General features: G+C 42.2%; 1 protein-coding gene across 4 annotated transcripts in view; it reads left to right on the forward strand.

Moving 5' to 3' along the window:
• BTBD9 (BTB domain containing 9) overlaps window positions 1-21528 on the forward strand; it is a 397317-nt gene that overhangs the window by 305979 nt on the left and 69810 nt on the right. For all 4 annotated transcript variants that reach the window (XM_036414400.2, XM_036414401.2, XM_036414399.2 and 1 more), the window contains exon 9: window positions 20262-20369. In XM_036414400.2, coding sequence (XP_036270293.1) covers window positions 20262-20369 — 108 coding nt within the window. The remainder of the gene's footprint in view (window positions 1-20261; window positions 20370-21528) is intronic.

The following is a 21528-nucleotide window of genomic DNA, read 5'->3' on the forward strand; positions in this document are numbered from 1 at the left end:
AGCAGGCATGGCTTGATGGTTGAGTGTTGACCTGTGAACCAGGAGATCACGGTTCAGTTCCCAGTCAGGGTTCATGCCAGAGTTGTGGACTTGATTTCTAGTGGGGGGCATGCAGGAGTCAGCCGATCAATGATTCTCATCACGATGTTTCTATCTCTCTCTCCCTCTTCCTTCCTCTTTGAAATCAATAAAAAATATACTTTAAAAACAACAACACAGCTTTATTGAGATAAAATTCAAACATCATGCAATTTACCCATTTAAAGTATAAAATTCAATGGGGGGGTGTTTCCATTTATTTATTATTTAAAATTTATTTATTTTTAAGTCATTATCTTTGAGAATATTACAGGTATCTCCCCCTCTTTCTTCCTATTGCTCCCCTCCATCCAGATCCCGCCCCTCCGCAGGCCTTCACCACCCTATTGTCTATGTTTATAGGTAATACATATACTATCCATATAAGATCTTACATTAATATCTTCCCCCACTTCCCTCTTCCCTTTGAGATTCAGACTGTACCATATTTCTGTGCTTCTGGTTTTATTTTAGTCATCAGCTTATTTTGATCATTAGATTCCCTTATTTGTTTATTTTGATTTTTAGATTCAATTGTTGATAGATATGTATTTATTGCCATTTTATTGCTCATATATTTTATCTTTTTCCAGTCCTCCTCCTCCTCCTTCTTTTCTTCTTTCTCCTTCTTCTCCTTTCTCTTCCTCTTCTTAAAGAGTACCCTTTAACATTTCATGTAATACTTGTTTGCTGGTGATGAGCTCCTTTAGCTTTTTCTTATCTGTGAAACTCTTTACCTGATTCTTAATCCTAAATGACAGTTTTGCTAGGTAGATTAATCTTGGTTGTAGACCCTTGCTATTTATCACTTCAAATATTTCTTGCCACTCCCTTTTGGCCTGCAAAGTTTCTATTGAGAAATCAGCTGATAGTCATGTGGGCGCTCCTTTGTAGATAACTGCTTGTCTCTTAATGCTTTTAAGATTTTATCATTGTCTTTAACCCTTGGCATTTAATTATGATATGTTTTGGTGTGGTCCTCTTTGGGTTCCTTTTGTTTGGGATTCTGTGCTTCCTGGACTTATAAGTCTATTTCTTTCACTAGGTAGGAGAATTTTTCTGTCATTATTTCTTCAAATAGGTTTAAATTTGGCACTCTCTCTTCTCCTTCTGGCACCCCTAAAAGTAAACGTTGGTACCCTTGAATTTGTCCCGTATCTTTGGATTCTGTTTTCTTTTTGCTCTTTTGATTGGATGTTTTTTGCTTCCTCATATTCCAAATCATTGATTTGATTCTTGGAATTCTCTACTGCTGAATACCTATAAATTATTCTTTATTTCAATTAGTGTATGCTTTATTTCTGACTGGTTCTTTTTCATGTCTTTGGTATTCTCACTAATGTCCTTGAAATTCTCAGTAAGTCTCTGAAGCTCATTAAGATCCTCAAACAACCTTATAATCATTGTTTTGAACTCTATATCCAGTAGTTTGCTTGCTTCCATTTCATTTCATTCTTTTCCTGGGGATTCCTTCGGTTCTTTCATTTGCGATATGATTCTTTATCTCTGCATTTTTGCTACTTCTCTGTGTTTCTATATTTTAGGTAGAGCTGCTATGTTTCCTAGAATTGGCAGAGTAGCATTGTGTAGTAGATGTCTGAAGGGCCTGGTGGCTTAGCCTCCCCAGTCACCTGAGCTGAGCACTGAGGGTGCACCCCTGTGTAAGCTGTTTGCACTGTCCTATAGTAGTTGAGCCTTAATTGCTGTTGGCATGTTAGTGGGAGGGATTGACTCCCCAGACTGTGACTACAGAGGAGAAACTGCTGTGTAGGAGTTGAACCTATGGAGCATAACTTGTTCCAGTGGGGCTTTAGTGGGGACCACCGAGTCTGCCTCTTGAGCGTGTCACTTATAGAGGTTGTAGGGTTGTAATCTAGCATGGCCTGAAGCTGTCCACCAGGTGTGCTAGCTCTGGGACCTCCTGTATAGTACGAGGTCAGCCACTGTCTATACCTTACCTGGGGTCATCCAGCATGGGATACAGAGTGATTTGCAGATGGATGCTACTTGTGCTGGACTTGCAGAAGTCCAGGAGAGGCCAAGCTACAAACCAAAGCCGCTGCTGCTAATGCCAAACCTGGAGCCACTTAGCAAGAAGTACAGAATATGTAGAAGCCAGCTGCTTCTTTGAGAGATTTTAGTAAAGTCCAAAGCATGAAGCAAGAGAAACCATTTTTTTTTTTTTTTTATGAAAAGGCCCCTGCAAATAGCTTGGATGGGCCTGCAAGTTGAGTAGGGCAGGGTCTCAGAGAATCACCAGGACAGGGCAAACAGTGTTAGCCAGGTTAGTGGAGACTCTGATATGACACTCTCCTGCTGCCTTCCAGCTGTGTGTCTGTGTGTTTTGTGGGGAGGTTCTCAGAAAAGAAACAATGGCCTCTGCCAGCACTTTTATCTGGCAGAAAAATGCTCTCTGCCACCCTGATGCCAGACAAAACAGTTTCTTTCTGTATGTTTCTGATTCCTTTCAATCTGCTACCCTGGTGCTAGAGTTCAAAGAGTGTGAGTCTGAGTCAGTTCATGCACAGGCCCTCTAAGAGGAACTGCCAGCAGCTCTCCATCTCCCTCAGGCTCAATTACCACTGTTTTTTATATCCAGAAGTTATGGGGATTTCTTTTCCTGGCTCTAGAACCTTGAGCTAGGAAGGCTTGGTGGAGTGCTAGGAACCCTTGCTCCTCGGGGGGCACCTCTGATTTTTTTCCATCACACATGGGTGTGGGACCAGCTCCTTCTGTGTCTCCTCCCCTCCTATCAGTCCAGGTGTGGCTGCTTCTTGATATCCCTAGTTGTCCATTCAGTTAGATTACAGGTGGTTCTGAGTGATGGTTTTTCTGTAGTTTAATTGTAATTTTGATATGGTTGTGGGAGGAGGCAAGTACCACATTGCCTATGTGCCATCCTGTCCGTTTATTTTGTTAAATCCACAACTTCTGGATGTATCAGGAAAAGTAAAAATAATAATTAGATTTTATATTATTCTCAGTTTTTAAAATGTGCTGTCAATAAAAAGCCTATATCTGCCTACTGGGTAATTTTGATTCCAAATGAGCAGCATTATTTATTACATATATTTGATTTCTTATTTATGAAATTTACCTCTTGTAAAGAAACTGTTTGTTACCTAGCATTTGATTTTACTGTGTTTTTGTTGTTGTTTTGTTTTGTTTTGTTTTTGTAACTGGTCTTTGTGCTTTACCTGCACAGTGATAATGGATACACCTAATAAAATCTGGAAGGCAGGGCAAGCAAAATCCCAAGAACCTTCCGATTGATCAAAAAGAGAACAAGTTTTATTTGGTGTGGTTTTACTCTATTTAAGTGTATTTTAACATATCTGAATTCTTATTAAAATTGGCAATCAGTCTTAAAGATGTGGAGTTAAGGCAAACATTCTCTTCCATTCTAAAATAAAATGATACATTCAAAACCTTTGCCTTTCAAAGGAATAAAAACCATCATACCACCTCCAGTCTTTTCCTCCTTAAGTTCTTAGAATGTGGTGTTTTGTTTTGTAGGCTTACAGTGAGTGTTTCTGGTTTGGGATACATTTTAACAAGAAATACAATCCTAGGATTTTAAATCTTGGGAGAAGAAATTTAAATACCCTCTGCTTTCCTCCCACCATTTCTTTATGCCTTACCGTACACCCATTTTCACTCCTTTCTGAAATGGTGGTCAAAGTCAAGATGTTTAGTGCCTTTCCCAGGGAGGTGCTGAGCAGATTGTAAATTTACAGGACAGAGAGTAGTAGGCCACAGTTCAGTGGAATCACTTCTTTTTGTGTCTCCCATAGGGTGTGTGTGGCATAGGCCAGGAACAATGCTGCTACTAAGAGGCCATACATTCCAGTCTTTGTTCCTGTCTCTCTCCTAGCTCTCATCTCTTCTGTTCTCACCCACAAAAAAAGTGATAAGCAGACCCATCCTTTTCTCTTCTGGGTCATTCTTACTTCCTCTGTTATCTTTTAGAGCAGAAAGGCGGTTACTTCCTCAGCTCTGGGATAGCTCAGTACAGGCAGCAAAGGACAGTGGCCTCTCCCTTACAGTTTGGTGCTACTAGAATGTATATTGGGTTAATCCTTCCTTAACTTTTAGTGGTAAAAACCAAGAATGAGTTTTGGGTGTTGAAGAAGGCCTTCTAGCTTACTTTGGTTGAAACTGTTCAGGAATAACCAACTTGTGAACAGGGAGTACGGTACTCCATATTCTATGCCTTTTGCAATAGTTTTCAAAAATTCTTCTAGCAATAAAATGTCCCTTTGCTTATCCCTTGTGATTTTCCTTCACATACACTTATCTCAATAGCCTTGTGGGAAGGACAGTGTTTGGCAAACTTATGGTCTAGGACACTGGTTGGCAAACTATGGCTCACGAGCCACATGCGGCTCTTTGGCCCCTTGAGAGTGGCTCTTCCTCAAAATACCATGTGCGGGCGCACACATACAGTGCCATTGAAACTTCGTCGCCCATGTGTAGATGTTGGTTTTTGAGTCTCAAAGGAAATTTCAATCCTGTACTGTTGATATGTGGCTCTGTTGACTAATGAATTTGTCAATCACTGGTCTAGAACATTGATCTTGATCCTAATTCCCTTAGACACCTACCATTTAATTGTCCCCTGATGTTTAATGCAAACCCTTGTCAATTCTTTTCTTAATATCTAATCTTCTGTATTCATTTCTTTCCTGAGGTTAAAAAAATGATAAAGTATCCTTTATTAGGATGTTCACAGGAGCCCCATTAGAGAGAGCTGAAGCATTGTCTATAGAGAACTGTTTTGAGAATTGATGGTAACCAAATAAATAATAACTCATCTACACTAATAAAAAAGTAAGATGCAAATTGACCATACCTTCATGACACCCACCAGTCAATCAGGAGTGGATATGCAAATCAACCGAACAAAAAATGGAGGGTTAATTTGCATACACAGGAGCATGGTGATGCAAGTGTCCTGCCCCATCCCCAGCCACTCCAGGCCTCTAGGCAATGTGGGAAGACAGAAAGGCGGCTCCAACTGGAGCAAAGACAGAGCCAGCAGCCAGGGAAAGGAAGGCCCATTCTTGCATGAATCTTTGTGCATCAGGCCTCTAGTTGATAATAAACTTCTTGGTAGACTAGTAAACGGCTTTGCCATGATTGTGTTCACTATAGTGAAATATTAGCTGTATGTATTAAACTCAGAGCAAAAGTAGAGAATTCATTGAAATTAGTTGGAACTATTTGGGACATGTTAGAGTCACTCACTTAAAATTGGTTTCATTAAAGATTCCATATGACTAGTTCCAATAAAACAGCAAACACTATAAAGTTTTTATTGTTCTGTGGTCAGACTGCCCTGGTCAGCTATCTTGTAAGCTGCCTTTTATAATCACACTGGACAGAGCTGAAGAGATAGTAAGGGGATAGATCCATACAAATCCATTTTCTCCTGGTGACCAATAAACAACTCAGCACTATCTACCTAATTGGTATGGCTTAGTCTTACAGTATCATTTTCCTCTATAACCGAGACAGCAGTGTTTTATAGCTGTCATATTAACTGCCTTATCAATGACTATATAGCTTCTGTTTGTCTATTGTTTATTGACTTTAAATGTCTCTATAACTTCTTCACCCTAACCTACTACTTTTATGTGGTTTATAGGCATCTGGAGGGTGGTGCTCAGTAACTGTCCTATTTGCACCTCTTAAATTTGAGACTAGCTCCTGGGCACTTAATCAGTTCAGGGAATAGGAAGGGCTTGGTAATGGTTTCCAAGTTTTCATTTTTATTTGGAACCTTTAGGTGGGGGAGGGGATCCCATTTCTTTTCTTACTCTCTTATTCTTAGGAGAATATCAGAAATTTGGAATTGTCAGTAGTGTTGTCACAGTAACAAAAATAGGGCTAGTACTATAGCAGAATTTAAAATTTTCATGAATTTGCTGCATGAAAATTTATTGAAACCCTTTCAACAGAAGAAAGAGACTTTAGACATTTCTAGACTAAGCCCAACCTTAAATAGTTCCTTTATTTCCTGCCTTGATACCATGATTCTTTACTGCTCGATGATAACAGTTTTAGTTGTCTATCTGTTCCTGGCATTGGCAAACTTTCCCCATAAAAGGCCAAGTAGACTTTGTATGCTATAGTCTCTGTCACTACCGCTCAACTCTGCCAAGTGGGCATGGCTATGTTCCAGTAAAACTTTACTTACAAAAGAGACAGCCATGAACTATCACTGCATTGCTTAATCTATTCATCTTTCTTCAATGAAGTTTTGGTCCATATAGTTGAAAGTGAAGAATTAGGAACCAGTCTTTTGTGGTTTCAAAAAATCTGAATGATGCTTTTAGGCCTATGATTGAAAGATATGAAATTAATATCAGCATTAAATTTGGGGGAACAAAATAAACACTGACCCAGTAGTTTTTCCTTCTTTATTTTGTAGGGGATGAGTCTAGGGGCTGCCATGATGAAGAACTAAGAGGGAGTCTGGCAGCTGTACTTTGATCTGTTATGAATATTGAGATTCTTCTAAGTGATGTTTGTAAAAGGAGGTCTGCTACTAAAGAATGTTTTTAGTACGGTACTGGTTTAAATTTTTGCAATAATTATAATACCTTTTTAGGATAGATACTTTATAAGAAATACCAAAGGATTTTTCAAGTATTACAGTCATCCTTTAGTATTCATAGAGGATGTTTCCAGTACCCCTCCTGGATACTAAAAGCCACGGATGCTCAAGTCTCCCATATGAAACGGGGTAGAACAGTGCATATAGTTGGCCTTCTTCATGTGCAAATTCCCAGCCACAGACCAAAAGTATGTACCATTCTGATCTGTGGCTGGGTGAACCCATGGATGTGAAACCCACAGTCTAGAGGGCAGACTGTACTTTGTAATTAAAAGGGGGGAAAGATTTAAAAAAAAAACAACAAAAAAACCCACAAATCATCTAAGTAAATTGAAATCTATCTCCTTCTTTCCCTTATCCCCCACCCCCCCACCCCCACCCCATTATAAATCTGAGAAGGTAAGATTGCAGGACAGAGGCAGACCTGGGACACTAGTCTTCTGACTGATGCCACTGCTACTAGTTATACCACATTGCCTGGGAACATCTGTGTCCGTCATGAATTAAATAGGTTGAGAAGATAACTTGATCCATGTCATTGAAGCCATTTTCTTCCTCCTGGCTCAGGCTCTTTCTTCCTCTCATCGGCTTGGAACCCCAAGTTCCTGAAAGCCCCAAGCTGTTAGGGCCCGAACTGTGCTTATAGCTCTAACAGTCCCAGCACCCGCTCCTTGGAGGTTACCCCACAATGTCTCCTGTTGCCTAACACCTAAACATTAATTTGATTGTTGAGAATGTTAGTTACAACCGTCTCATGTTTGATGCAGACAAGCTGCCTCAGCCAGATCCTCTTCTCCCCTTAGCATGAATTTCGATTTTGACTCTCAGGGATTCAGTGCCAGAGGGGAGGAACTCCAGCAATGTGATTTCATCACCTTGGCTTGATTCCTTCCCTAGCTTGTGAGTAGTCTTCATCTTTTCTGTCTATACCTTCCGGAATGTGAGTCAAGGCAGTGATATAGGGGTGTGTGTGTTTGTGTGTGTGTGTGTGTGTGTGTGTGTGCGCGTGCGCGCGTACATTGGGTGTCTGCATGGTACCAGGACTGTGTTCTCAGAATGTCTCTGTGGCTCCTATCAGCCAAAATAAAAATAAAGTAAAAATAGGTCCTACAGACAGGGACACAGGGAAGATAAATGTTCTTCATGGTGAGGAAGAATTAGCCAGATGAACAAAAGAAACAGTTTAATTCAGACTGCAATATTCTAATGAAGTTTCATGCTGTGCTTGCCTTAAAATGGCGAGGGCTAGCTGCAGCAGGCCTCCAGCAGATCTGAGGGATTGATTCATCTCTGCTTCCTTCACTCTGGTTTTCTCCTTTCAGCAATCCAGTGCCTATCACCAGAGATCCTGGTTTCTGATCAGGAGTTTACCCTGGTAGCTTGCCTGGAATACATTTTGAAGGATTAGTGTACATGGCATAGAGGCTGGCCCTTGTGCCCAGTACACTCTGGTGAATATTCATGGCGGCACGGGGGAAGGTTATTTCTAAAAAGGCAGCTTGCACAGAATACATTGTAAAGAGAGTGTTTTTCTCTTGCCTGCCTATCCTTCAGCCAAACAAATGTGGGAGGGAGGGAAGCTACTCTGCAGTGCTGGCGAGACAGAAGCTACATCCTCAGATCCTCTGCAGCAGCGGGGAGAACCACAGCCCCTCTCCACTCGGAGCCTTTGCCTGGGCCTCCCGCTCTGGGGAAAGTAATGCAGGCGATTCCAGCAAAAAGATGACAACTGCCCAGTTAGCCTTTGGTCCTGTAACCCACACCAGTTTTATTTAATTACAACTGTTTAGCAGTTAGAAAAGTTAGAGTTATTAATGTTCAGCTGAAAATGTTTGAATTAAAACTTTTGATCACAGCTTTGAAGACCTGGATCAAGAAAATGGTACTGAGAGGCCAGTGATCAAAAGAATTCCATTGAAAAACATAATTAGACATTTTTCCCTCTAGCTGTTACCAAAAATTACATAAAATTTTGCTTTTTTTTTCTTGCTTCTTACCATTCTTCAAAAGGTTTATCAACAGTTATATATTAAATAGATTAATTCTTTTGTTTATAAGTATTTGTCATAGTTAGGATTCTTTGATATATTAGTAGAGAAGATCTTACCATTATTCTGAGCAATATTGTAATGGTAAATCGTGTACCACATAGAGGGTTATGATTCGCCGAACATCTCTGACTTCAAATAGAATAATCTGTTTATCCTGTGTGTTTAATTGTATAGATTTATTTTTCTGTTTTATTTTTTAAATATATTTTTATTGATTTTTTTTTTTTTATATAGAGGGAAGAGAGAGGGATAGAGAGCTAGAAACATGGATGAGAGAGAAACATCGACCAGTTGCCTCCTGGTCACCCCCTACTGGGCATGTACCCGCAGCCAATGTACATGCCCTTGATCGGAATTGAATCTGGGACCTTTCAGTCCGCAGACCATGGCTCTATCCACTGAGCCAAACCAGTTTCGGCTATTTTTCTGTTTTAGAGAGTAGTTGTTTTCATGTGAAAGCCTTCACGGGAAAATTCTGTGAAGTAAGTTCATGAGAGAAGGGACTTAAAGGGAAGAATTTAGACAAGGAAAATATGAGGGGAGAGTATGTGCGCGCAGGTGAACATGTCAGCATTCATGGCCTAAGAGAGTAAATGCGAGGTTTAAAATTGCGACAGGAGTCAGGAAGTAACTTCGTAGAGAGAGCATTAGAGGAGAAATGAGCAACACCTAGTCCAGGTGGAGGTGGTACAGGAGGATGAAGGCCTGAATTGGATAGGCAAGTGCTTTAAAATTATATTTCAGCAAGAGCTCAGGACTTTGTAGATTGTGTCCTGTGGAAAAAAGAATATGATTCAAAGCTGGAGCAAAGGTTGAAACCCAGATCTGATTTGGGTGGAAAGGTCAGACTGATAAGAAAGACAGAGATGTAGGAAATAATACTGACTATGTTAAGAGAGACTAGAGAAGAGATTGGTGAGAACAAAAATAGAGAGATGACATGGCTGAATAGGAAGAGTTTTCCCTTGTAGTGTATCCCTGCTGGAATGTCTCTCACCTGTAATATTCAGAGCTGAGCCTTCCCACCTTGTTTTGCCCTTCCATTCTCTCCCTTTATCACTAGGTTGAAAGAATAAAAAGATCTGCCTATAGCTAAATCGTGACTTTTCCCACAGACACAGATTCCTGTGAAAACTTGACCCAAGGGAATAGAAAGGAGCTATGGAGCTCATTAAATTTCTTTTTGGCTCTGCTGCTTGGTGCTTTGTAGGCTCTGTACATGTGGGCACATATTAGCATGTGGTCAGAGGAGGGGCACAAAAATAAGTTCAAGAGAAAAATAGCAGTCAGAGTTGATATAGTACATTATCTCTCAGTGAGACTCTCCAAAGTGGTGTAGGAGTAGGGGACTGGCTGGGGGCAGAGTGGATGTAAACGTAATTAAAAGATGCTTGTACAAGATGAGCTACCTAGGTTTTGTCCTGCTTCCCATGTCCCCTTCAGTTCACCTCAGTAGGGCTTGATATGTTCTGGGGACAATGAGGAATACCAAGACCATAGACATGCATAGTCTGTGCACTTGACTGGACTTGGGAAGGGACATTGAATGGTGTTATTCAGAAAACCTGGAGCCAGGTGATATTCTACTCCTCTACCTGTTGGATGAAGGCCATTTTATTCCATAGGAGTCACAAATGTAAGTGAAGATCCAAGGAGTAAAATTTCTCACACTCAGCCTGTAGATCAGTGAGTTCTGAGCTCTTTAGCGTGCCTGTTCCTTCTTCCCACCAGCCTAATAATTTCACAGATGTGGGGACAGGATACAGAAAAACAGAAATGTATATTGCCTGCAAGTGTTAACGGAAAAATCTGGCCTTTTAAAATGACAACAGTCTCTAATAGCCTGACCAGCAAATGAAGCTGAAAGTGAGCTGGACTTGATACCTAGGGAGCTAAGCCCTGTGGTTTGGGCAGGCTCTCTGCACTTCTACCTCTTGCAAATCCTTTGCCGAGCTTGCCAGTGAGCCAAATTGGGCCAATTTCACTGATTTTGTATCGCGTCATGATGAGATCAAGGAGGATGGCCTTGCTGCAGAGAGGGAATTGACAATGCCAAAGTTAAGCACAGGGAAAGAGCTGTAATAGCTGCATACCTGCTTAGTGTGTCACTGCCGGAAAGGTCTGTAACATAATGAGACTTCACCTTTTAAAATATAACAAGACCATTTGAAATGGTTCCCAATATTTTTGATGCCAACATCTTTCTTAAGAAAGGGGCTGCATTGGAAAGAGTCACCTTGAAAAATAGAAGAAAATGGCTTTTCTCAAAGCTGCTTGGCCTAGACAAAATTTCTTCATATATCCACATTGAAAACATAAAATGAAAAAATTTTCATCAAATTGGACTGTGTAATATGAAATCTAGATCATAATCCTACTCCAAACCCTATCTATACTGATAAAAGGATAATATGCTAATTAGAGGGGGAAACCTTCCAGACATCCTTCCAGAAAAAAGGATGGTGGTGGGGCCGAGGCAGAGGCGGTTACTGGCGATCAGACCAGGAGGGGAGGGCAGTTCAGGGTGAGCAGGCCAGCAGGGGGGACCAGTTGTGGGTGAGCAGGCTGTCAGGGGGGAGGGGGCAGTTGGAGGTGAGCAGGCCAGCAGGGGGTATGCAATTGGAGCAGTCAGGCAGGCAGGCAAGTGAGTGGTTAGGAGCCAACAGTCCCAGATTGGAGAGGGTGCAGGCCAGGCTGAAGGACCAGGGGTAACAGGCCACTAGTTCTATCTAATAAAAGAGTAATATGCAAATTGACCATCTCTTCAAGACACAAGATGGCCACCCCCATATGGACACAAGATGGCCATCACAAGATGGCCTGCAGGGGAGGGCAGTTAGAGGTGACTGGGCCAGCAGAGGAGGGCAGTTGGGGTGGGGGGGACCAGGCCAGCAGGGGAGGGCAGATGAAAAGGGGATCCAGGCCTGCAAGTGAGGGCAGTTGGATATACCAGGCTGCCAGGGAGGGCAGTTGGGGGGGACCAGGCCTGAAGGGGAGGGCAGTTGGATATACCAGGCTGCCAGGGAGGGCAGTTGGGGGGGGGGGGCAGGGTGCAGGGGAAGGCAGTTGGGAGAGACCAGGCCTGCAGGGGAGGGCAGTTGGGTGTCCCAGGCCTGCAGGAGAGGACAGTTGGATGTACCAGGCCGCCAAGGAGGACAGTTGGGGGAGACCAGGCCAGCAGGGGAGTTCAGTTGGGAGGGACCAGGGTAGCAGGGAAGGGCAGTTGGGGGGGACCAGGCCAGCAGGAGAGGGCAGTTGGATATATCAGTCCTCCAGCGAGGGCAGTTGGTGGTGGTGGTGGTGGTGGTGGTGGTGGGGAAACCAGGCCTGCAGGGAGGGCACTTGGAGGTGGGGGGAACCAGGCCTGTAGAGGAGGGCAATTGTGGGCAATCAGGCCTGTAGGGGAAGGCAGTTAGGGGTAACTGGGCTGGCAGGGTAGGGCAGTTTGGGGTGACCAGGCCAGTAGAGGAGGGCAATTGGGGGAGACCAGGCCAGCAGGGAAAGGCAGTTGGGAGGGACCAAGGGAAGACAGTTTTTGGGGGGTAGGGAGGAACTAGGCCTACAGGGGAGGACAGTTGGGTGGTACTCAGGCCTGCAGGGGAAGGCAGTTGAGGGGACCAGGCCAGAAGGGGAAGACAGTTAGGGGTAACCAGGCTGGCTGGGAAGGGCATTTAGGGGCAAAGGTCTGGCAAGGAAGCAATTGGGCGTCAATCAGGCTGGCAGAGGAGTGGTTAGGGGGTGATCAGGCTGGCAGGCAGAAGTGGTTAGGAGCAAATAAGGCAGGCAGGCAGGTGAGCGGTTGGGAGCCAGCAGTCCTGGATTGTGAGAGGGATGTCTGACTGCCCATTTAGGCCTGATCCCTGTGGGTCCCTCAAGGGGTCCCAGATTGGAGAGGGTGCAGGCTGGGCTGAGGGATACACCCTTCCCCATGCACAGATTTTGTGCACTGGGACTCTAGTTTATTAATAAAGGGTTTGGCAAGTGATTGAATAATCTGTAAAAGATTGCTTGTGCAGTATTTAGTCCCTGTTAGAAAATTAACAAAGCAACTTAGAAAATGGATTTGCATTGAAAGCAGGAAATGTGCTGATTATAAATTGTTGTTTTTTTTCTAAGTGTGATAATGTATGCAAAACATTTTGAGACTGGTGAGGTGTGTGTGAATGTGAGGTGGGATAATGATTAGTCATTCACGAGTTAGTCCACATGCAGTGTTTATTGAATGCTGCAGCTGCAGCCATACTATTTGGTGCTATGGTGTTACCTTTTATGTTACCACCTAAAACTTGAAACCTTAACTCCTCCAAGGTGTGAAATGATGGTCTCAGCTGTTAAAAGTTGTCGTATTATCCCAGCCATATATCCATATTCTGCAGGCATATTCTCCATCATCATTTTTCTACTTTCATATAATTTACCGGGATCCTACTTTATTGAATATAAGAGTTGATGGAGAAAAAACCCTGCCTTTCATTCCCCCTTTGTCATAGCCAGCTTACACAATGGAGCCCAAGTGTGTACTTTGCCATCTCCTCACTCTGTCACCCTGGGACTTCAGGGACTACACACAGAAACTACACGTGCCAGACACCCAGAGTTTGTATTTGTCTTTTCCCTCGTCAGTTGCAAAAGACTGTTGTTCTTCAGGGCCATTATTTCTTTCTCTCTTAGAGAAACCACCTTCTTTGTTCAAGATATGAGTGAGTAAACAATATCAGGCAAAACGTACACTCTCTGATGTCCTTGGACTAACCTATTTCCCAAGATCCCACTCCATCTGGCGTGCAGCCTGTATTTCCCTCTTCCTGCTATTGGAAAGAGGCTAGTATTCACTTTGTCCCGAAAGGTGGTGGCCCACATAGAGACAGGCCCCCGTGGTGGCAGCTCCTCAGGAGTTTTCATGTCTGGAATCTGCAGGGCACCCACCTCATCTGCTTCACACACTTTTGATAAAGCGTTGTTACTTGGTCTCAGTCTCCTGCTGAGAATCTCATTTTGGACTTACAGACCTCCAGCAGCTAGTCTCAGCTTGACCTTGTTCCCTACCAGAGGGAGCTGTGTAATCGAACCCTGTCACAGCCAACAATAAAGAACCTCTCATCTCGGGCAAATCCCAGTTTCTCACCAGTCAAGTCATTCCTCAGATCCTCCCAGCAGCTGTTTCCGGCTCCCTCCTGCCTCTCAAGAGCAGAGATTAGAACAGAGCCCATAACATGATTGTCCTTCTCCTTATTCAGAAGAGTCCAGTTCTCACTCTTCTGAATGAGGTAAAGCACTGACATTGCCCTTTGTGGCCACAAGTTCTTACCTTTCTCCCTCACTTCCTGACAATTGCATTTCTTCTTTCACGTCATGACCTCCAGCCCCTCTTTATTCTGAAAGTTAGTGAGCTTCCTCTGATCCCATTTAACTCCTCAGCAGCCTAATCTATTAAATACTTTTACTGGCCTTCATTTGCCTGATCCTGCACTGCATCCTCCTTGTCACTGTGTATCTGTCCCTTCTCTCCTGCTCCCTCGGGGCCACTGCTGAAGGAGTTCTAAACTATGCTGCATCTGTAAGCCCTCCCCTGCAGCTCAGCAGCTCCATAGAGTCTGGGCCAAAACCTGGTTTTCCTTTGCATTCACCACTGCAGTCCTCCCACTCCCAGTTCTACAGAGAACCTTCTTTCAAACTAGAATGAAAAGATTGCCATTCAGAATGAGCTTCCTCACCATCCCTGTTCTCATCACCGTCTCTCTGGTCCTGTAGCCAGTACGTCATCCTCATTATCCTTATCATCTGAGCATTTAGATGTTGTTGGGTACCTTTTCTGTCTCATGTTCTCTGCTAGGAGCTTACCTTAGGCCCTTTTGGCTCCAAGCTGTAGAAAGCAGGTAATGATGGCTTAAGCCATAATGGTGACCTTATTATGATGATTGAGAAATTTCTCATGGAACCCTAGGGCAGAAACTCTGGTAAACCTCATAGGGACTCAAATGAAATGTTGGAATCCTGCCAGGAGCCAAGACGACCCTCTCTCAGCCACACCATCTTGTTTTGCTTCTCACTGCAGATGACGGTCTTTGCTTTTATTTGTACTTCTGATGAGAGAGGATCACTCCAGAATTCCTGCATTTTTAACATCTCATTTTAACCAAACAGGGCCAAGTAAAGTAGAATCTCACATAATTCTAAAATTTTTAGAGGAAATCAGATTGGCTCAGCATGGGTCATATTTCTCTCTAGAATGCAGTCAGGTCAACAAACCAAACTCATGAACCACCATAAACAGTCTCAGAGAGAGGAGTTATTATATAACAGACAGATAAACCAAAAAACCATGCTGCATGTGCTGCTATGGAGAGTTTTAAAGTGCTGGAACTGGAAGAGCTCAGAAACCATATCTAGCCCTTTCATTTCACATGGCTTGCCTAATATCACTTAATCAATACTCAGTAAATATGTTTTGAATTGCTGAATGAAGACAATAATTTTTAAAGAACTTAATTTCTGAAGATCTTTAACAAAGAATATCTATACAAATACTTGAGGTCATAATTGATTTTGCCTGAGATATTAGAAATGGGCTTGGTGATAAGTTATTCTATTACCAACAACCTGACAGTTGATCTTCCTTTCATTGTGTGTTTTCAACCAAATGAGAAAACTGCAACAGCAGCAGTCAGGGCCTCAGGCCTTCCAGTGGAACCTCCCCCAAACAGTGGACAGTTAGCAAAACAGACACTTGGCTCCTGTTTTAAAAGACACCATTCCGTGGAAAAGCTGTTGATCTCAACTCTTAAACTTAGCCATTGTTCACAGTCTGGCACAAAATTAATCCCTTAAGAAAGGGATAAAAAATAAAAAAAAAACGCCATTCAGCACAACATAGTTTGTCATCGCATGCATAATGCAGGCTTTCCAATTAGAATGCTACAATTTGGAAACTTTCTTCACAGACTGATGAGAGAGCAATTATTTTAAAGAAGGGAAAACTCAGTCCACTGGGTTTGCCTCAAGTCACTTCTGACTCAAGCCACAAAGACAAGAGTTTTGAAAACATACTTACTATTGAATTTTGTATCAAAACACCAGCGAGGAGAGCAATTAGCTGCTGTAAACTGAACCCTGGTAATCAATGAGTGGTATGGAACCAGCCAGAGCATTTATGGAAGAGGTATGCAAAATCACATCTGTTAATCAATTTTAAAAAGCCCAGCATTTTATTGCTTTTAAGTTACACTCCACAGTGAGAATAGGGAGGATGGAGAGACGTTTCACATCACCAAGCATTTCATGCAGTGCTCATTGGGTGGAGGGTTTGTGGCAACAGCTAAACACAGACCCTGTCTGCACTGATAGATCTTGGCCAGCAGCTCCCTTTTTTCAGCCCCATTTGAAAATGGCTTCTGATGTTTTGGTGGCCAGATGAGATGTGGAGTATATGTTTAAGGAGCTGCTTTCAGTTAAAGTCAGAGGGAGTGTGTCTGTCAGCTCCCTGGACAAACATTCTCAGCAGATTAGTAGCTCTGTGTTGCAGGTAGAAAGACATCAGGCAGACTTTTCTGGCCAGGAAATAAATGAAGGGAGTTGGTGGGCTTTGCTGTTTTACCTTATTAGGACAAAATTTCTCTGCATGGAAAAATAAACTGAGCCAGTTTCCCTTTACTGTTCTCAAGCTGTGCTTGCCTTTTTCCAGTTGAATCAACAAAGGGATTTTCATTCCTGGCTAAGCCTAAATTCCAAATAAATACGTATCCTGGCACATGAATTAGAATATCTCTTAAAAACTCCGAAGTATAGGTGAGTCTGAGCTGTAGGCTTCATAACTTCTGATCCTTTAGTGTCCCTTTTCCACTCAGAAGTCACATGACCCCACAATTCCAGCCCCTAGGGATTCTTAATAGAGGAATAGAGAGGAGATGTCTCAACCAGTATGTGCATTTGGCTGCTGTTCAGAAAAAAGACTTTAGGCCAGGAGAAATTACTGAGGTAAAGATCGATCGACTAGGCTAATAAAAATTAATATCTTCAGCATGGAGACTATGATAGGCAGTAGATTAATAACCTTAAAATATAGAGGGCATTTTATAAGTCATTAACAAAAGAATAAATAGAAAATGGGTAAAATATTCAAATTCAGTGATAAGTTGCAAATTAAAGTACATGATGAGATATAGTCCTTCTATAATATTGGCAATATTTTTAAAGACTATACACAATACTGATAGAGATGCACAGAGGTAGGCTTGTGACAGATACACTGTGAGTGGTATGAGTAGGAACTGGTACAGACTTTAGTTTGATGGAAAGGGAGGGGTGTGCAGCTATTTTCCAATGCATATCAAGGCCTCATATGCTCTGTTCAAGGAGTTTCACTTACAGAAACTTTCCAGGCAGTAATCATGCATTTAACTTATACAAATATTCATCATGGAGTTTTCATAACAATAAAATATTATCAACTACCTAAGTGCCCCAAAATAAGAGGTTAATTAAGTATATTACAAATCATCCATTCAGTGAAATTCCATGAAGGCAGAACATATAATGAAGAAGAATATTTGATAATATAAGAAAAGGTATTCATAATAGGTCATAAAACAAAACAAGCAACTTACAAATAATTTGAACTATGTGTTTCCAAAATTACAGGAATTACAAACGATCCTTATTTTAACATAATTTACTTTGAAACAAATTGGAAGACTTTATAGAATAAGCTACTATGGGACACAAAGTGCACAACTTAAAAAATTATTTTAATAGGCTATCATTCTAAGAATCTGTACAAGAACATTTAGGATGCTCATAATTGGTCTTTCTTTTTATCTTTTCTATATCCTATATTCTTGGGACAGTCTTTTCCTATGAAATAGGATCTGGTTAGATTGTGTTCCAAAAGGGATTGATTATTTTCATTTGGATACTCTGGTAGGAACACTAACTCATTATTATCCAGAAGGAGAGGGATTATGATAAACCTGACTCTATGAATAATCAAAATAATCCATTGGGGAAATAGCCTCAACATTATCTCCCAAAATACCTGTTACCAGAACTATTAAGTCAATAGAGTGATTAACTTGAAAATTTTTTCTGGTTTTAATCTATTCTGGCAGAGTTATGAATTATTTCAGCCCAAAATATATATGAAACATGCACTACGAGCAGAGCTCATGTTTGGAGTAGAATTTTTTTTTTTAAAGAAAAAGATCATGTTCTTTCTAAAAGATTTATAATCATCCTGCCGAGACCGGTTTGGCTCAATGGATAGAGAGTCGGCTTGGGGACTGAAGGGTCCCGGGTTCGATTCCAGTCAAGGGCATGTACCTTGGTTGCGGGCATATCCCCAGTAGGGGGTGTGCAAGAGGCAGTTGATTGATGACTCTCTCTCATCGATGTTTCTAACTCTCTGTCTCTCTCCCTTCCTCTCTGTACAAAATCAATAAAATATATTTTTTAAAAAAAAGATTTATAATCATCCTGAGAAACATACAAACATAGAAGCAAAAATTACACTTTTAAAAGTTACTCAACATAAATATAAATTAACGTAGGCTAACTGCATAAAAGTGCTGAGAGACTAGAATAATATTTGAGAAATGGTTAAAGAGGGAAATGATTCCCTCTCTTATCAGGCAAGCTGACATAATATAAGAGTAGAACTGCCGAAACTGGTTTGTCTCAGTGGTAGAGCGTCGGTCTGCGGACTGAGAGGTCCCATGTTCGATTCCAGTCAAGGGCTTGTACATTGGTTGCGGGCACATCCCCAGTGGGGGGTGTGCAGGAGATGGCTGGTCGATGTTTCTCTCTCATCGACGTTTCTGGCTCTCTGTCCCTCTCTCCTCCTCTCTAGAAAAAAATCAATAAAATATATATATATATATTTTTTAAAAGTAGAACTATTGGACACTTTTTTTAAAAAAATAAGAGGGTGGGATCCTATATCATTCATTTAGAGTACTTTGAGAGATAAAAGACTCAGGTGAATTAAAGGGAATCAGAAGGTGTAATCTGCTTATGCTTACCAAACCTTTTAATAGTTTCTTCTACTTAAAAGATTAATTCCAGCCCAGCCCATATATCGGTAGCTTAGTTGGTTGAGCATGGACCCCAGTCTGGATGTGTACAGAAGGCAATTGATCCATGTTTCTCCCTATCTTTTCCTCTATCTCTAAAAATCAATAGAAACATATTTTTTTTAAAAATAAAAAAAGATGAATTCTAAAATATTAGGTATTATGGACTTAATCATTGAGAGCAATACATATGTATACATACTAGAGGCCTGGTGCACAAAATTTGTGCATGGGGGTGGGGAGGTGTCCTTCAGCCCAGTGTGCACCCTCTGCAATCTGAGACCCCTCGAGGGATATTTGACTGATTATCCTACCGGGATCGGGCCTAAACGGGCAATCAGACATCCCTCTCACAATCCAGGACTGCTGGCTCCCAACTGCTCACCTGCCTGCCTTCCTGATTGTCCCTAATCACTTCTGCCTGCCAGTGTGATCATACCCTAACCACTCCCCTGCCAGCCTGATTGATGCCTAACTGCTCTCCTGCCAGCCTGTTTGCCCCTAACTGCCTTCCCCTGCAGGCCTAGTCCCTCCCCATCTGCTCTCCTCTGCAGGCCTGGGTCCCCCCCAATTGCCCTTTCCTGCAGGCCCGGTTACCCCCAACTTCCCTCCTCTGCTGGCCTAGTCACCCCTAACTGTCCTCCCCTTGATTGCCCCCAACTGCCCTCCCTTGCAGGCCTGGTCCCTCCCAATTGCCTTCCCCTGCTGGCCATCTTGTGGTGGCCATCTTGTGTCCACATGGGGGCAGAATCTTTGACCACATAGGGGCAGCCATTTTGTGTGTTGGAGTAACAGTCAGTTTGCATATTACTCTTTTATTAGATAGTATAGAGGCCTGGTGCACAGGTGGGAGCCAGTTGGTTTGCCCTGAAGGGCATCCTGGATCAGGGTGGGGTTTCCTTGGGGCATGGGGCAGCCTGGGCGAGGGGCCTGTGGTGGTTTGCAGGCCTGCCATGCCCCTCAGCTACCCCAGCAGAGGCCCTGGTATCTGGGATTTATGTATATTCTATAATTGAAACTTTGTGGCCTTGAGTGTAGGTCTCAGGCCATCAGGGTATGTGGAAAGCTTGACTTCCTCCATTGCTGGGGAAAACCAAGCCTCCTGCTCACTCCATAGCCACAGCCATCTTGATTGCGGTTAATTTGCATACTCGCTCCTGATTGGCTGGTGAGTGTGGCTTTGTGGGTATAGAGAAGTGATAGTTAATTTGCATATTGATCTTTTATTAAGGTAACCAGGAAGAGGGGAAAGGGAAAGAGAAACATGGTGACCCTGTTGTTGCAGATTGACTCTGCCCTCTCCCATCAAACTTTTGTTGGGGGATTGCCTTTCTTTCCCCAGTCCTTGAAGTGTGTTGGGGCAAAGGGGCAGGTGGGATGGAGAGTAGACAGGAACTCCCTCTGGCCAGTGAGGACATTTCACAGCATCCTTGTATTCCCTTTGTTCAGGTTATTACTTTGGGACTGTGATGATCGAAGCTACAGCTACTACATTGAGGTTTCCACCAACCAGCAACAGTGGACCATGGTGGCCGACAGAACTAAAGTCTCCTGCAAGTAAGTGACATCCTTTGAGAGATGTGTTCCAATTTAAAGACAGTCTTTCCAATGGATTCAGAAGGTTCCCATGAAGAGTCATAGAATCACCAGATTATATCTTGTTTGGAATTTGAAACATTCTCATGATCCTATTAAGTACTTAGATGAGAATTTACTTTATATGACCAAACAAGCTCTTCTTATTTTGTGATTTGAACTTGATTTTTGAAAATGGCATGTACTAATAAGCAGGGGGGAAATATATTTTCCATATACAATTCTGTCTTGTGTCCTCCCTCCACATCCCACACTACCCCTTTAGAACTTTTTCTTCCCTAGAGAATTTTGCTGAAGCAATATACACTTCAGTCATTATTCTGGAACTCTGTCCTGTTCCCCACCCTCATACCATTCTCAGAGGTAGCTTTAAATACTTATCTCATGTCTATGTTCGCTATTACCCAAATTAAGGAAAGTTTGTAGCTTAGGTTCTTTATAGTCAAACAGGGGTATTTCATGCATGGGGCATTGGGGCTGTTTGAGCTGACCTGGTGTGGGGAGGCCAGGAGGCAGGATTCTGCTCGTTCTGACCAGCCTAGACTTATGCCTGGAATGAACATTTACATGTGTATATACTCATGTAACTACCACTCAGATTGAATGACCATCTAGACCAGTGGTGCCAGCGTGGAGCACACGCCCCACAGAGGGCAGTTTGATTTTTAAGGGAGGCAATTCAAGAATGAGTTATTAACAGTGAACTTTTTGCATTTCTTATGGTTCTAAGGGCCTCATATACAATATATAAATATATATTGTGACATTTATGCATTTCGGTTCTCTATTATATGTTTTTAAACTTTATTTGCTATTTGTTCATATAACTTCTTATTACTATTATTTTTTAAACAATTTCTTAGTGATTTCTTCCTCATTACTTCAACTTTCCTTTTGTCCTTTTATTTTTCTCTTTCATGGATGCCATATTCTTTGGAAGTTTGTTTAGACCAAGTTAATGGCCTTTTAGGCTTCCTCCACGTGAATAACAATTCACTTTTTGAAATAATAAGAATTATATATCAGGGAGTGTGGGCATCAGGATTTCAGAGATGCTTAGATAGGGCATGGCCAAAAAAAGGTTGGGAACCACTGGTCTATATGGTTCCCTCATACCCTT

The sequence above is a fragment of the Pipistrellus kuhlii genome, unplaced genomic scaffold (genome assembly GCF_014108245.1).
Source record: "Pipistrellus kuhlii isolate mPipKuh1 unplaced genomic scaffold, mPipKuh1.p scaffold_m20_p_5, whole genome shotgun sequence".
NCBI lineage: Eukaryota > Metazoa > Chordata > Mammalia > Chiroptera > Vespertilionidae > Pipistrellus > Pipistrellus kuhlii.